The sequence below is a fragment of the Eurytemora carolleeae genome, unplaced genomic scaffold (genome assembly GCF_000591075.1).
Source record: "Eurytemora carolleeae unplaced genomic scaffold, Eaff_2.0 scaffold747, whole genome shotgun sequence".
Taxonomy (NCBI): Eukaryota; Metazoa; Arthropoda; class Copepoda; order Calanoida; family Temoridae; genus Eurytemora; species Eurytemora carolleeae.
Genome location: NW_019396637.1, coordinates 147,158 through 165,555, shown reverse-complemented (window position 1 = coordinate 165,555; position 18,398 = coordinate 147,158). Strand labels below are relative to the sequence as shown.

The 18,398-nt window shown below is 33.4% G+C and overlaps 1 protein-coding gene across 3 annotated transcripts; it reads left to right on the top strand.

The window, feature by feature from the left end:
* Positions 1 to 1,710: 1,710 nt before the first annotated feature.
* LOC111706694 (serine protease 30) lies at positions 1,711 to 14,560 on the top strand. 3 transcript variants are annotated; one of them, XM_023479612.1, is made up of 11 exons: positions 1,711 to 1,832; positions 2,476 to 2,691; positions 3,489 to 3,579; positions 6,185 to 6,309; positions 7,000 to 7,104; positions 7,589 to 7,655; positions 7,915 to 7,981; positions 9,289 to 9,361; positions 11,087 to 11,146; positions 11,419 to 11,553; positions 13,259 to 14,560. In XM_023479612.1, the coding sequence occupies exons 1-11, from the start codon at positions 1,717 to 1,719 to the stop codon at positions 13,551 to 13,553; spliced, it is 1,350 nt and encodes a 449-aa protein (XP_023335380.1). In that variant the 5' UTR covers positions 1,711 to 1,716; the 3' UTR covers positions 13,554 to 14,560. The 3 variants fall into 3 exon arrangements, with proteins under 3 accessions (XP_023335380.1, XP_023335379.1, XP_023335378.1); XM_023479611.1 differs by having other exon boundaries at positions 1,711 to 1,853; XM_023479610.1 differs by having other exon boundaries at positions 1,711 to 1,874.
* The last annotated feature ends 3,838 nt before the right edge of the window (positions 14,561 to 18,398 follow it).

The following is an 18,398-nucleotide window of genomic DNA, read 5'->3' as shown; positions in this document are numbered from 1 at the left end:
AAAACAAAACGAAACAATACAATGTTTGGATATTTTATATTGTTAATTCCTATGTTTTTTGGAACACACTGTAAACTCATTTTTACAACACTTCGTATCTTTTGTAAATTCTAGACTGATGTTTGCAGGATTAGAAACCAGTTTTGAGGGTGAATCAACTAGAGATTAGAGACAGAGGAACCATGATACCAGTCAATAGTACACACAGGCACAGCTTAACTTCATGTGCAGTTAGATACATGCATAGGGAAACCAGTCCTTTCTTTCAACACATTTAATCATAAACTTTATACTTCTCCATAGACTCAAGCTTCTAGCATCTCAATTCCAGAGCATATGTCTAATGTCTGATAGTAATAATTGTCACTGCAAACCAAGATCTTTCAAAACTCGAGCAGTATTTTGCCAATTTCTCCTTCAAAACACATTTTTAAATTGTATAGCCTAGGGCAAATATAAAGTGAGTTGTTGAGGTAAAACCAAAGGTCAAGGCGTTGCGACACTTTAACGTCGAGGTTGTCTAATAACTTTCAGATTTTCTATATCTCAGTGTATACATTGTCTAGCAGGAGTATAATGATTAACTTTTGTAGTCTAAATACAGGGTGTCCCAATAAACATGGGAATTCAGTGACGACTTTGATATCGTCTTTGGCAAATTGGCACATTTCAATTTATTTAATAAATCAAAATGGTTTTAATATCTAATAACTTCGTCAGTTTTTAAGATACAAGAAAGCAAAGAATCTCAATTTATTGGGACACCCTGTAACTCTACCGTCTATATACTCTATTGTCTATTGTCTATTACAAAATTTGTTACCTGAGGTCTACGAGTACAATAGCTAAGTGTCTAATCATTGTGTACTGTTCATACTGTTGATATTGTTAATCTTGAACACTTGATCTCGATATCTAATGTGGGCACTTTTAAATTTGGGAATCAATGCTTATTCCTTCAAATAAATTTATCCCTACATGGCCGGGAATCGAAGAGAAATTAAATTAATCTGTAGAACTGCATAAGACGGAGACCAATGGCTAATCCTGAGATTCACAACTCAAAATTTCTGACCAGTTCAAATGAATTAAGTATTCGCAACAAACTCTGAATTTATAATCCCATATCTATGCAACCTAATTTAGCCCTTAGATATTTTAAACTCTGAATTTATAATCCCTATATCTATGCAACCTAATTTAGCCCTTAAATAATTCAAACTATGAATTCTATTATATCAATTTATCAAGTTTGAAATTTTAAAGGTACACCATCAGGTTGCAGAGAAGGGACTATAAGTGTAATTAGAATTGACCTTCCATACAAGATGTCAATGCCCGATTCACAATGGTACCCTTACCCTTACCTTTTTCTGTTCAGTAACGTGGAAAAATTTCGGTTTTTCAGGTTCATCAGTGTTTTCCTGTAGAAGAAATGTGCAAGGCACTTTTGTTGAGAAACCGCATTGAAAATTATAAGTCTTCAAAATAATAAACATTGATATCTAACTAATACTTGGTCTTACAAAGCTTTTAATCGTACCGTTTTGAATCGGGCATTGCCATCTTTGCATGTAAGGTCACTTGAAATTACGCTTACAGTCCCTTTGAGCTGTCCTAATATTGACGTTTGAAGAATTCATTTTTAAAACATTGGAAAGATTATCTAGCTCGCCAAGGTTAAATTAAAGCTAATAATATTTCAGAATAAAGAAAATGTATTTGTTAAGATGCCTTCATTTAAATATTTGTTTTCTCTACATATTCTCTCTTTTAAATTCCACAGTTGACGGACACGTGATTTGCTTCCCAGGAGAACCATGTAATGCCAGGTTGGAACCATGTAATGACAGGTTGGAACCATGTAATGACAGGTTGGAACCATGTAATGCCAGGTTGTAACCATGTAATGACAGGTTGGAACCAATCACAGAGTTAGTTAACATAAAATCTATCAAGTTTCGGAATTACGGACAAGACTAAGACAGTCTTAGAGGACAAATTAAATTGTATAAAATGTTTCTTTTCATATCAAGTTTATGTCTTCAATCCTTTAACAACATGCAATAAATACCAATCCCAAAAATACGGCCCAGTAAACTGATTCTAATCTGTTGAACCGATTCTAAATATTTCATCAATTCTATTTAATTCTCGGCCGGTTCTCCCGCAATCAGAGATTAAATCCTTTAATTGGAATTGAGTCTTTACCACAAACTCTAATTTTCTCATCCCTATACCTTAGCAACCTCATGTCTTAGACCATAGATAACTAAGAATTATGTTGGATCTACTTATCTAAGTTTAAAATATCAAAGGTTTACGACATTGGGTTGCAAAGATATAGAGATTAGAAAATAGAAATTAGTTTATGGCAATAAATCAATTTCTTTTTAAGTCCCTTCTTTTCGGAGATAAACCAGGCGTCAACACACAAAAGCAACGTAAAACCCAACATTACATTCCTTCCTTTAGTGAAGTAAGTACAGATGAGTCTTCAGAGGAACCATCTCCTAGTTTAGAGGAGGAAGAAGAACTTGTTCAAATCCTTCCTGATCCTGAAGAAGAAGATGATGGAATAGAACTTGAAGAGACTCCAGACCTGGAGGAGAACTTGGGGATCAGTGTAAGATCTTCGTATCAGGTCGGCTGGAGTTGCTTTGCTACTATCGGACACTTTGGAACTTGCAGGAACTAAGATTTACAAAAAAACAATAAGCAAAATATATTTGATTTCGACATCATACAGAATACCTTAATCTTAAACTTATTATTCTACTATTTTATTTTTCCCTGTAAAAGTATATGAGTTCATTTCAAGAAATAATTTAGATATCAGATAACATTTTTGGGAGGAAGAAAAAGATAAAATTTTAAGAAAAAACTGTGTTTTCTTAGAGAATACAGGATATCTCTCGGGAAAAAAAGCGTTTTCTTTAAGTTTCGGTGCTTTATTTTTTGAGATTATATTATGTATTTTAAAAACAAATGCTCAATGTAAAATGTGAAAGAAAAAAATTTTGAAAAATAATTATTTTTTGAAGGGCTAATTCTTTCTCTAGAAAATCCAATGATTATCCAAATGTTGCTATTTAAGAACAAATAATTTTTCTTAAAGAAGAAATAGTTCATTTTGAAGATCAAATAATTTACTTTTAGAACAAATAATTTCTTATGAAGAAGAAATAATTTCTCTCGAAGAACAAATAATTTCTCATGAAGAAGAAATAATTTCCCTTGAAGAACAAATAATTTCTCTTGAAGAACAAATAATTTCTCTCGAAGAACAACTAATTTCTCTCGAAAGACAAATAAATAATTTCTCTTGAAGAACAAATTATATCCCTTGAATAACAAATGATTTTATTTGAAGAAAAAATAATTTCTTTTAAAGAACAAATTTAAAATGTTTTACCTTCATTGATATTTATTTCATTTCTTAAATAATATTTAACATTTTAAAATTTTTAAATCCTGGGTTTGTATAGAACACCTAGCTCTTGCAGAGGTTTAAGCTACTCTTACTCCTCATCATGCGGTTATAGATTGATTTGTTGTAAGGATCGGAGACAGGTTCAGGTATGGATTAAAATTTAAATAGCTCCCCCCCCTTCCCACTCTTCCATCTTTTACAATGCTGACAATGCTACAAAGCAGTTGGGAACTCTAACAATTTCTCGCCCTTGAAACCGAGCATTAGGGGGTAATGGAGGGTTTTTGCCTTATAGAACCCTAGCATTAGGGGGTAGTGGGCGGTTTCTACCTTACAGAAACTGAGCATTAGGGGTAGTGGGGCGGTTTTTACCTTATAGAAACCGAGCATTAGGGGGTAGTGGGGCGGTTTCTACCTTATAGAAACTGAGCATTAGGGGGTAATGGGGCGGTTTCTACCTTACAGAAACTGATCGTTAGGGGGTAGCGGGGCGGTTTCTACCTTATAGAAACCTAGCATTAGGGGGTAGTGGGCGGTTTTTGCCTTACAGAAACCGAGCATTAGGGGGTAGTGGGGCGGTTACTACATTATAGAAACTGAGCATTAGGGGGTAGTGGGCGGTTTCTGTCCTATAGAAACTGAGCATTAGGGGGTAGTTGGGCGATTTCTACATTATAGAAACCAAGCATTAGGGGTAATACACGGTTTCTGCCTTATAGAACCAAGCATTGGAGGAAATGATCGACCATTTCGTTAGAGAGCCCCAACTTTTCATTTGGGAATGGAAACCCCCAGATTATCATTGGAGACCCCCAGCTTTTCATTGAGACCCCGGATTTTTGTTGTCGACCCCCAAATTTTCATAGCAGACCCAAATAAATTCATTGGAGACACCAGATTATCTTTGAGATCCACAGATTTTCTTTGGAGACCCCCATATTTTCGTTGGAGACCCCAATTTTATCATTGGACACACCAGATTTTCGTTGCAGACTCCATTTTTCATTGGAGACCCCCAGCTTTACATCGAGACCCCAGATTTTCGTCGCAGACTCCCAAAATTTTCATTGAAGGCCCCACGAAATTCATTGGAGACACCAGATTTTCTTTGGGGACATTCAGAATTTCATTAGAGACTCCAGAATTTTTTGGGAGGCCCGATAATTTTCATTGGAGACTCCCAGATTTTTATTGGAGATACCCAAGATTTTCATTGGAGACTAAAAATTTTGTTTTAAATCCACAGTTTTCATTGGAGACCTTAAGATTTTCATTGAAGACGATTAAAGCTTTTTTAATGAAACGTTTTTAGTTAAGGGCAAAATTTAGATTTTAAAATAATTTTTATTGTATGATGTAATTATACTTAAATGGAATACATGCGTAATTCAAGTGACCCTCCATTTATAGAGTGGTATGTTCGATGAACCTTTGAAACCTTCATTTCTCCATCTTTTCTGAAGCAAAAAATACGCGAGTCACTTTTGTAGAGAAACCATAAATAAAAATAATCAGTTATCAAAATGGGAAACATTGATATTTAATGCAATATTTGATCAGGCAAAGGTATTGTTGTGAATCAGAATTAAAATTATCTCTACCGTCATTTAAACCTCTAGTGGTTCTATGTTAATAAAACTGGTTGGTAGGTTTGTTAACTTTGAAGAAGTGAAAAAAGAAATTAACAAAATGATTTTTAAAAAATATAATGAAAAGCTTTAAAAGTACTGCCTGCAAAATCAAAAATCCAAGGCTTTTTCAACAAATCTCCAGACGTAAAATAAATTATCCCCCCCCCCTGCATCCTCCCCCCTCGTACGCCCCTGCCTGTTTCTGATTTAAAATGCGTTCCTGACTTACACCGCGTTTCTGATAATAAGAACGCGTTCCTGATTTTAACGTTCTTTTCAAGCAATTTCAGCCCCTTTCAGGTTCGTTCCCCTAATAATCGTTCCAATATTTTTTCAAAACCGCGTTCATATGTGTTAATTCTTTTTTTTTCGGAACGATAGGATCGTTCTTGATATTCAGTTCTTTCTGTGAAAGAACGATCGTTCCCTAGGAACGATGCCCAGCCCTTTCTGGGAGTCTCCAATAAAAATCTGGGGGTCTCTTATGAAAATCTTGGGGTCTCCAATAAAAATCTAGGGGTCTTCAACGAAACTCTGGTGGTCTCCAAAGAAAATCTTCGGGTCTCCAAAGAAAATCGATCGGGTCTCCAATGAAAATCTGGTGGTCTCCAATGAAAATCTGGTGGTCTCCAATGAAAATCTTGGGGTCTCCCAAAAAACGCTCGGGTTCTCCAATGAAAATTTTTATAAGGCAGAAACCGCCCATTATCCCCTAATGCTCGGTTTCAAATAAAATCCAAGGAAGAAGGGAAATTAAAACTTTTCCGTTATGATTCTTCAAACCTTACTAGGCTTTGATCGAGCATTTCAGATAATTCTTTAGAAAGAGAATTTTCAAAACTTAAAATAATACTTAAAAATACATACTTAATGCAAATATAAGATTTTACTTGTTCAGGGTGAACTAAAAAATGATTTGGTGACGACTGTACAATATTAATTCTATATTTCTTATATAACATTCATGGCTACTGCAGTAGCAGCACTTAATGTCGAATTCCATGCGACTTTAGAATAGAAGATCAAATTCTTAATTTTAAACTTCCTTTAAGTCGTCATTAAAGTCTCATCTATTGATGTATTTTTACTCTGTCTTTCCTCTCACTTGACATATGTTTAGAGTTCAGTTAGTTCAGGGAGTTCAGGGAGCATCGGACTAAGAAGACCTGTTACTCAACCCTCAATACCAGTCCCTGTCTCAAGACCTGTCCCTGTCTCAAAACCAGTCCCTGTTACAGAACGAAGGTAAAATATCTTCAGTTTTAAGGAAGGAAATGAACGGTTTACATGCGGAAGGTCATTTGAAAGATCAGACTTGAAAAGTTGCTAAGTCCATTAAGTTAAAATTAAGTCATATCACAAAAGACTACCTTTTGCAAGTCTAATGGCCGATCAGAAATGAAGAACGTTATTAAAAAAGGAATAAAAAATGTGTAAACTCATCAATAAAAGCAAAAAATCTGCGAACTCTTAAGTGTCAATATTTTACAATGTATGTAGATTTCAAGGTCCCAGGTAAAGCTAAATCATAAAGCTAAAAAAATGGACAAGGAGCGCCTTGGAAGCCAAAATAACCATGAATTAGAGAACATGCAAGATTTCAATTTTTCTACTAAATAATCCATGATTGGTTTGACGTTTAAAATAAAAATAAAAACATACAGGGTTGACCATAAATGATGAGACTGTATAAAAGACGACCTAAGACTAATAAAATAAGACGATTACAGTTTTAATTGAGTCTTCTGCCTTGAATATTGTGTTCTAAGTGAATTTATTGACATAGCAACGAAAGAAACCAGTTCACTGTTGCAGAGAATATTATATATAAGGAAATAGACTGTATAAATTCTGTTCAGTCGTCTCTGAAGTCTCATCCTTTGTGGGTAACACGTAAGTTCATGAAATTCCGAAATATGAAATATTTGTTTTCAGGGAGGCGTATCCAGGATGTGGGACGGTTCCAACAAACTTTATTATTGGTGGCAAGGAAGCCACACAGGGACAATTTCCTTTCATGGTCGCGTTCTTACAGTGGAGGTATGGGCCGTTAAATATCATAATGTCGTCTTCTTTCTAAATCATGCGAGAATTATGGGATAAAAAATCCAGGCCACGATTTGAATAACTTCCAAATAGATTTTTGTAATGCTTTTTTATACTTCTTGGTTTTATTCAAAGCTAACTAATTAAAAAAAAATTGAAATATATTTTAACACATTGGCATCATCATTTAATAGAGAAATTTGGCTGCGGCGCTCGGCCCTAAGCATGTTCTAGTCACAGAGCTCTGCCCCTCCCTAGCCTGTCCTTCATCATATAATTTTTTGTGTAAAATAACCTAAAACTTGATAGGAGGTTATTTAAAAATTATTTGTTCAATTTAAAAAATATTTGTTCAAACGTCTTTTTGAACGTTAGTCCGAACGATTGTTAATCCAATATTTCCATCATGTTTAGATCAGCAAATGAGAAAAGAAAATGGAAAAAAACATGATTTATACTAACACTCTTTTTTTTGAAGGTTCGCTGAAAAGAATTATCATAATTTCTGTGGAGGGGTTCTGATAACAAAACGTCATGTACTCACGGTAATATATTTTTTATTTTTAAGAATTACCCAACCCCGGCATACGTACCTAAAATCTGGGTGAAAAAAAACTATTTTCAAAGAAGGAGGGGGGGGGGGGGTAATTATTTTTCAAGAGAATATATATTCCTAATAGATTTATTAATATCAATAATCTGAAATAAAAGGTGAAATGTTTAATTTCAGTTGAAGTTTGATTGAGTTTAATTGCAAATCAATTAAATACAAAAGTATAATAATTAATTAATTATGATGAGTAGGCTGCCCACTGTGTAGACAAAGCTACCGCTGATGATTTTAAAAGACAAATAACCACCGTGAAAATAGGTATTATTTTTTCTAATTGTGTCGCGTATACCTTTTGAATTATAATAAAATTTATAAAATTAACAAGCTGAAGTGCTTAGCGTTGCCCGTGGAATTTTAAAAACCACTTTTTATTTTGAGAGAAATTATTTTTTTTTTACTTAAGTTACCTCCAAGCACCCATGGGTTCCCTAAAAAAAATTCAGCCAATTTGGCCCAGCTGTTTGGCCAGCTATAGCTTATATATATATATATAATATATATATTTCAGTTTTTAAACTTCAAGTTTTATTTAAAAAGAATTATACTAAACAAAATGTTCACGTCTCATAACGATCCTTAGATAGTCAAAACTTTTTGAGCAACTAAAATTCAAAGATTTTTTCATCATTTTTTTAATAAATATAAAAAACATTTCTTTGCAAATATTTTCCTTTCAAAACGTTATACCACTTAAATGCAAAATACATACTATTAAATACTTATAAAAACATGATCACACTTTGCTAAATCGATTAGATATTTTCTTCTATGTCGACATGTGCTTGTTCACTGCACTGATTTGCATCTCTTCTTGGTTGGATGATGTGTGGATATATACGTGGATAAACCATTTTATTTCATAATGCTTGCTTTAATCCTTTAATTTCCAAACGTGCTTGGAAAGTGTCGAACTTTCTTTGTATTTTTGATTCCTAAAAAATGATGTATGATTCAGGTATCTTTCTTTAAATGTGTTAAAATCCAACTGTATCCTGGTCTGATTTTATTTCTGCTCTGTACACAATAGATTTGGTTAAATATTTTCCATTTAAAGGACAAAAATTTTTCCCTCTGCAGTTACATTTCTTTTTAGAAGTTGTATTATAATGTTCAAGGTGTTCAGGTAAAGTTGTATTATATTGTTCAAGGTGTTCAGGTAAAGTTGTATTATATTGTTCAAGGTGTTCAGGTAAAGTTGTATTATATTGTTCAAGGTGTTCAGGTAAACTTTGTGTTGGTCTGCTGGTGTAGATTGTATGGGTGGAGTAGATAGGGTTGAACTTGGTTTCGTGAATTGTTTGACTAAACATGTTGTGTGTTTAAAAGTTCTCTGTTGTGATTTGAGATAATTGAGTCCATATTAGGCATACAATGATACAGCTTTTTGACAGTTTCACTGAAGAACAGTTGAAGAATGTTTTTAGTTCATTTTTGCCAAAATGTTGTTTTTTATCAATGATAGAAATTTAGCTTTCACACTATGCACTATATATACAATATGAGCGAAGAGCTTTATTATATAGATCGCAAAAATAATTCTTTTATTTTAAAACAACTTAATTTAGGTTTAGTAAACCTTCTTGACAGACCCATTGTTACTCCAAATATACAAAAGGCAGTGATTCATCCCGAGTACAGGTATATTCTTATTTTTTTATCCCCTGAGCCCGAAACTTAAGACAGAGTATCGTAATGAAACCCAGTATCGAAAACCTGGTTTCATAAATGTGGTCATGCAGTTTTGTAGATACAAATATTTTTGTTAAGAAATATTATGTCATGTGATTTCTTTAACTTCTCTTTTTGTTTTCTGATTTCTGAAATTAAAATATACTCAACTATGTGTAAACCCTAAAAAGGAAACTTGGGAGTTTTGTTCCACAATACTTTCTTAAATTTCAGACTCACGGGGAACCACAAAACATTTAATCTACATGGGGAATCACAAAACATTTAATCTACATGGGGAACCACAAAGCATTTAATCTACTGGGGGAACCACAAAACATTTAATCTACTGGGGGAACCACAAAACATTTAATCTACATGGGGAACCACAAAACATTTAATGTACAGGGGGAACCACAAAACATTGGAGCCCATACAAAACATATCGTCACTAAACTTATCACCACAAAACTTATCACCACAAAACTTATCTTTTCAAAACTTATCAGCGACAAAACTTATCATCACAAAACTTATCAAACTACAAAACTTATAAAACTACAAAACTTATCAAAACAAAACTTATTAACTACAAAACTTATCAAACTACAAACGTATCAAACTACAAAACTTATCAATAAAATTAATGAATCTAAATTTTCAAATCATGAAAATGTTCCAACAATTTTTAAAAAATCCGCGAATTTTAATAGAAAATTCGGTAAAAGCTCAGTTTTCCAGCCCCTTTCCACCGAGATGGAGGCTAATTTTGTTCTCTCACAGAAGGGTACAAACTTACTTAAGGATGATGAAAATCATCTGTACAACAAATACAAAGAGAACAAGAACAAGACCTGAAGGCTATGTGTGCAAGCTTTGATAGTGTACCCTTGAACACATATCTGTTCAATATTGCCAGCCTATTTGCAGATGAATAATGATTTATATATATATAAATTCTAAGTCAAGTTTTAGTTGTAACAACTTTTAAAAATGTTTTGAAAAATAAGTTTTGTAGTTATTTTAATAAGTTTTGAGTTTGATAAGTTTTGTAGTTTGATAAGTTTTGTTGGTTGATAAGTTTTGTAGTTTGATAAGTTTTGTAGTTTGATAAGTTTTGTGATGATAAGTTTTGTTTTGATAAGTTTTGTTGTTAGATAAGTTTTGTTTTGATAAGTTTTGTGGTGATAAGTTTTGTGGTGATAAGTTTTTTGGTGATATGTTTTGTATGGTCTCCAAAACATTTAACATACAGGGGGAATCGCAAAACATTTAATGTACAGGGGGAATCACAAAATATTTAATCTACAGGGGGAATCACAAAACATTTAATCTACAGGGGGAATCACAAAACATTTAATCTACAGGGGGAACCACAAAACATTTAATCTACAGGGGGAACCACAAAACATTTAATCTACAGGGGGAACCACAAAACATTTAATCTACNATGATCTGGTTCGTGGATGAAAAATGATCTGGTTCGTGGATGAAAAATAATCTGGTTCGTGGATGAAAAAACTCATTGTTTTTCATTCCTTTTCTTTGAAGAAATAATAGCAATAGTGGAAATAAATCGTATTAATCAGATTTAACTAATAGAAAACACATTTTAAATTGTGAGTTAATTGTTTTACTCCTGCTTTTCTAAAAAAATTATTCTCATTTTTACTAATTAACAAAATTGTTTTGCAGCCGGACAGGACCTGGACTGGGGAATCCAGTAAACGATATTGCTATTGTGACGCTAGACAGGTAAACCAAATATTTGTATTCATTTTTCTTGTCTTTCCGTCTACTCAGCGCGTTTGAATGTCTGTTTGTCGGTCTATCTGCTTGTCTGTCTATCTTTTTAATGTTTGTTTGTCTGTTCTTCTCTCTGTTTATCTGTCTGCTTACAATTTTGCCTCGAAGGTCGAGAGAAAACCAAGGTAATGAACCATCCAGCCAAAATATTTCGCGGGGGGGGGGGGAATTTTTTCTAACACGGCGGTAAAAATTCCTTATCCTGCATATAATGTTTTCAGGGATGTAACTGTGTCTCAAGGTGCTAAATCTATTACTCCTGTATGTTTACCAACCACAACAAGAGGGGTCGAAGCTACTATTGCAGGTTGGGGATATACAGAGAGGGTTAGAGGAGAAACCGTCAAAAAACTCAGGTCAATATAAATAACATGGGGTGTTAATTTAATTAGTAGATACCAAAGTCTAAACTTTGGACCGACTTTCGTTGTTTAGACATATAAAGTATTATCCCAAATTCTAATCATGCCTGCACAGGCGCGTACACAGGATTTGAGCCAGGGGGGGGGGGGAAGATTTCGAGCAAAGCGCAAAAAAATGTTGCACCCCCTGGACGATTTTTGCCCTCCCCCCCTGGCCTTAAAAATGCTTTTATTATATATTACGTCTACTACATGGTTCTTATGTAGCCCAAATTGTAGTCCCAATTCAAGGACTATACATTAAAATGTATACTCTGTATAGTTCTGTATTACTTTTTGAAGTCCTGAGTTGTCGCATGAGACTACTCCCCTAATTAGTCCACTGTAGTCCCGATTCAAGGACTATTTATTATAATATGTCCCTCTGTATAGTTCTGAATTACTCTCTGAATTCCTGAGTAGTCTCCTAAAGACTATCATTAGTCCTCCGTCCTCTTTATTCTCCCTTAATCATCTCCTAATGAAATCTCCCCCGTTCTCCCCTCCGATATCTTCTGATTTGTAAATCCTCCGATATCTTCTGATTTGTAAATCCTCCGATATCTTCTGATTTGTAAATCCTCCGATATCTTCAGGTTTGTAAATCCTCCGATATCTTCAGGTTTGTAAATCCTCCGATATCTTCAGGTTTGTAAATCCTCCGATATCTTCAGGTTTGTAAATCCTCCGATATCTTTTGGTTTGTAAATCCTCCGATATCTTCTGGTTTGTAAATTCTCCGATATCATCTGGTTTGTAAATCCTCCGATATCTTCTGGTTTGTAAATTCTCCGATATCATCTGGTTTGTAAATACTCCGATGCAGGATGGTTTGTAAATACTCCGATATCATCTGGTTTGTAAATTTTCCGATGCAGGATGGTTTGTAAATTTTCTCATCTAATTTTGGGTCTCTTTATTTACAGGTTTTTATTAAAGGAATTTTTGAATTTGAACCTATTTTGTCTTTCAACGATGCCTGCTATTAGTTCAAATGTTTCAAAGCTTGCAGATTTTAAAAATATATTTACAATTAATTCCAATAAATTGGATACAAATGAAGGGCCGATCATAAAACCATGCACGGCCATAATGATTCGTCAATTTTTCCTAACGATTGGATTTCTTGCACTTCATTTGATAAAATCGTCATCTCAATTTATAGAAAGACAAAAATATCTCAAAATTAAAATTTGTAATGCCAAATTCTTAATGCCAAATTCCTTATTCCTAATTCTATTTCTAAATAGAGGAATAATGTGTATTTTCAAATAAATAACATTCACAATCTGCTGAGAGATGAAAAATAAAACTTTAACATTCTTGATGTTGCAAATTAAAGGGACTGGCGTCATAATTTCAAGTGACCCTCCGTTAACATTTTTACATGCCCGATTCACAACGGTATCGTTTAGTGCTTTATTGGATTAACAATGAGGATGATATCGTCGTTTTTTGGTTGGTCTAAAAAATAAATAAATTTGTTTAATTTCCTTAAATTTAAAGATAATTTTCAGGCAGAAAAGAAACTCTATGATTTTTAATCAGACAAACGGTTACCATTGTGCATCGAAGATGTAATTTGATTAAAAGGAAGGTCACTCAAAATTATGTTTACAGTCCCTTAAAGGAAACAGAATAACGGTTGCACGTGTTCCAGGTTTGCTGATGTTGAAGAGTTTTCTCAACCAGAATGTTCCCGAAAGTACAACCAGAATGTCAAAAATATTCGCGTTGATATCACCGACAAATTTATCTGTGCCGGAAACCAAACGACAGACTCCTGTAACGGAGACAGCGGAGGTCCTCTGCTCTGGTCGGAAAACTACCGCTGGACTGTGGGAGGGATTGCCTCCTTTGGTCCCTCTGCCTGTGGTTCCGTTATACCCGGAGTATACACTAAAGTTGAGAGTCATTTAGACTGGATCTATAGTTCTGTAGATGGATATCTATAGATAGATGTAAGCAGATAGATGATAATATCTCAACAAAATATTTTTTATGATGTGAATTAAAATTTTATTGATTCTTAAATAACCGGTGGAAAAAATAATAAATGAGACTTGAGGCGGACATTTTTGAATGGATGGAACTAGCTTAACTCTTTTCGTAATGAGTTATAACACCGTTCTCACTCCCTACAACCTTTCCCACCATCGACAATTCATTTATTTTAACAGTCTTAAACTGGCCAAACTTTTTATTAACAAATATGACTATTCCTTACATCTTTTACTTCGATTATTATTATTTCAAAATTTCATTTTAAAAACTTAATTTCGAGCAAGTTTTTACATTTTTAGGTCGAAATGTGTTAAGTAAAAAAGTTATAAAGCCGAGAGTTCAGAATAAAATTTCGTTTTAAGCATAGACCATCCTGATAATCATAAAAATTCTGATATATCATGAAATGTAGGGGGGGGGGGGAATGAAAACTTGCCTTAAATTCTTGTTTTCTTATCCACATATCTTTGCATCCTGAAGTTGCAGACCTTTAATATGTCAAACTATGATTTCTACTAGATCAAATATTTTAAGTTTAAGACTTACACTATCGATCTGCAAAACTATTGCAGATTATGAAATTAGAGTTCGTTGCAAGAAATCAGCTCGAACAATTTTATTTCAAATTTTGATGTAATTTGCCACATTATATCTCCCCTCAATGCAAATACATCCATGTCAAAAACTACGTCCATGTTTTTCTTAAAGTTCCTTAAGAAATGATGAATTCAAATTAAAAACGTTCCAAACAATTTATCTAGAAATGCAAAACAATCCTCCTCTTCTTAACAAGTAGTTTTTAGGTTGCTCCTAAAAATCTTAAAATTCAACCTTGTGCTGTTAATTCTATATTAAAAATTTTAGTTTAAACATAAACATTGTATTGTAACAACTAAATTAAAGAGACCAATGAGTTAACTATAAAATCATGAATCTAATAAATTTTAATATTTAAAAATGTAATATTTTTTGTAAATTTCAACAGCTACATTGCTATATTATGTACTAGCTTGGGCATCCAGCATTGTCCAGAGCTGAAAACTTTAGAATGGGTAAACTTTAATCCTGACTTCTTGATCCGAATATCCACTGTGGAAACTTTTCATTTTAGTCCTTAATCCACTCTTTTTCTCTCTCCTTGGATATCCGTTAATTATTTTCTCCAATGAGAATATTTCTGTTATTTGAGGCACATCTGTCCATGGGCTCATGAGCTATGATCGGACAAACAAACAGACAGAGATTGTATAGTATGTATTTTCAATGCTTCAACAATTTTTGTTCTTAATTGATTTTTACATCAGGGCGTGCATAAATAAGTTCAAAGTGAAAACCCGAATCTCTTTTTTCAGCTTATAACCAGATTACCCCCCTCCCCCCTCCCTCCCATTTCTCCAGTAAAGATGCCTGTGTACGCCCCGAATAGTTATCTCTTCTTTACTATAGTTCGTAAGACAATTTGATTTATCAGAGTTGAATTCCAAAGTTCACTTAATTTACAATATGTTGTATGCAAATCATTAATCATTGTAATAAAAGAAGAAGAAAAGCTATAATAATCAATATCTATTCTTGAAGGAACTGCTTACTAGCCTCAAACACTAGCTTTCTAACATGGTGGTAGGCGATAATATTAATATAATGAAGACGACTTTTTTATTTAATTCAATGCAGACCCATTCCACTTAATAAATTGATTTTCATGATACTGTTAGAACTATTGCTTGAAAACAACATTAAATATGCTTAAGATTGCTTAAATGTTGTCTTGCCATCCCACATTTTTATGAGTCTCACTGTAGTTAAATGTTGAAAATGCATAGCAGGAGGATTGCTCTCTCAAGGTTAAGATAAATATCAGAACATGAGCATCCATAGTTCTGTTCTGGGTGAAATATATAGGTTTGAGATGCTGAGTGATGTAAATTGGATAAATATCAGAACATGAGAATCCATAGTTCTGTTCTGGGTGAAATATACAGGTTTGAGATGTTATGTGATGTAAATTGGATAAAAATAGGGTTCTAAGACAACATTAAAATGTTTAAGTGTCATAATAAGTGACGTCATTAGAATTTTATGTGACATTATTTGAACGTCATTTAGATGTTAGGAATCGTAAATAGGATCTCATTTAGGAATAAAGTAACGTCAAATAATGTCATTATGATGATTAAAACATTCAAAATGACATCAAACAAGCATAAAATTTACATAATTTAAGGATATTTTATATCACTCTGACGTCATAAAAGACGCCCTATTGACATTAAAGGGGGTTCGTTTTTATATTAATTTGACGTCTTTTTGTGATGTCAAAATGTCATAAAACACCCTAAAAAGATGTCAATTTGACGTTAATTTAATGTCAGTTGTCTTGATGGGAAGTAAAGAATTGGCTTACATTATCACTCCACAGTCAAAATATTCATTGAATAGTAAGACCACAAAGTTGTTAAAGTCGTAGTTTACGGTATTTAAAGGCAACCTAATTATAGTAATATTTTTTATGAAACAATGATTATAAAATAGCTAGCCCTGCTATTTCGAAAATGTGGGCTGCCATTTCTTCGCTTTCAAGAATACCGGAGAAATGAATAATTTTGTTAAAAACTAGACATTGATAAATTTAAATTTAAAAACTCTGGTATTTTTTAAAGCAAAAAATGGCAGACCACGATTTGAAACTGGCAGGAATCTGAATTAGGGCCATATAGTATATTGTTATTATTGTTTCTTAAAAAATATTGCTTAAATAAGGTTGCCTATTACAATGAATGCCGCAAACTATTTCTCAGGTCAAAGACGACTTTGAAGTTTTAAAACTATTCCGCGTTATTTAGAATAGGACTCATAGTCTACTATAATCTCGGTGGTTTCTATTCAATACATGAACGTAGAAAATAAACGGTTTAAAAGACATTGATATATAACATGGCAGTAGCTGATAATAAATTGTAAATTCAGAATATTTCAGAATAATTCAAACATTTTTAACCTTACAGACTTTTTTAAATAGAAAAGAAGTAATAATAATTTAGATAACATTTTTTTCAATATGAAATAACAAATATGATGTCTGATACAAATTTTTTCTTCCACGAAACCAGGAGCGTTTGTTTTCTTCCAGCACACGTACAGGACTAAAAACTCCCCTGGAAACTAAAGATTTCATTGATTATAGGGGGGGGGGATGAGCTCCCATTGATAATGCCTCTGATATAAACTAATGATAAAGCACAGAAAGATATAAAACGTAAAAAAAATCTAGAATTAATTGGTGAAATGGGTTTGAAAATGAAGATGTACTGACTATTAACCCTGGATATTTAAATCACTGTGATATGTACCTTTTATGCATGTGGATGTGAAAATGCAAAACTAGAAGATTTTTCTTTAAAATCCTTGGTTTTTAAATTCTTTTAATCAAGTTCGAGAATTAACTCAGAGTTTAGGAAGTTTGCATTTTGTTCATTCTTTCCTCAAGTTTTCTTCAAACTCAGCTGGAACCTAGTTTAGTTCATTGCATTTTCGGTCACAACTTAATTCTAAAGGAATTGAATCTTTGCCACAAACTCAGATTCTCTATTTACTGTATCTTTAAAACCAAATGTAGCAGATCTTAGATATTTCAAACTATGAAAAGTGTTAGATCAAATAAAATAAGTTTGAAATATCAGAGATTTACATCATCAGGCTGCAAAGATATCGAGATTAGAACATTGGAGTTTGTGCCAAAGACTCAATTCCTTCGCCTCAGAGATTGTAATTTAACCAAAACCCGTTTCTTCTCAACATACATTGGTCGGCCAGATGACGTCTCCAACTGTGTACGTCCTAATTATCTACCAATCTGATAAGAATTTATAACCATGACACAAACTATCGTACGTCAAAGTACGGCATCAAGCCGGACCTTGTTAGGAAGAAAGACCTTAGAGCGCTAACATCTCAATAAAATAAACTTAGTCCGGGAACTTTCAATGAACAGAATGATTGATCGATATCTTATTGGTCAAAGCTTTGTGAATTTGACCAAGAAAAGATAAGTCTGCGAGGAGAGAATAGGCTTAACTCATTTCCTCTCCATTTATAAGTTTCCATTTATAAGTGAAGAAATAAATTATAATATTACTCTAATGACATTAACACGTGAAATTGTGAAACATGAAAATGAATAGCCTTAGAAGTTAGGGGAAAATTTCGCATTTTTCACAAGACCTTCAGACAGAAACAGGTTTTCATTCCCAATTTATCTTTATGTATTATTTATAATTCACTATAAACGGTCTTAATTACTTCTTGTTTTTTATTCTTTCTATTAACCTCTTGAACCTTGCTCTCTAATCATCTATCGTAATAATATACCTCCTTAACCTAATCCCTACTCTTCTATCCTGACTATACCTCCTGAACCTACTCCCTACTCTTCTATCCTGATTATACCTCCTTAACCTAATCCCTACTCTTCTATCCTGAATATACCTCCTGAACCTACTCCCTACTCTTCTATCCTGATTATACCTCCTGAACCTACTCCTTACTCGTGTATCCTATTATATTTCCTGAACCTACTCCTTACTCTTCTATCCTGATTATACCTCCTTAACCTACTCCTTACTCGTGTATCCTATTATATTTCCTGAACCTACTCCTTACTCTTCTATCCTGATTATACCTCCTGAACCTACTCCTTACTCGTGTATCCTGATTATACCTCCTGAACCTACTCCCTACTCTTCTATCCTGGTTATATACCTCCTGAACCTACTCCCTCTCTTCCATCCTGATTAAAC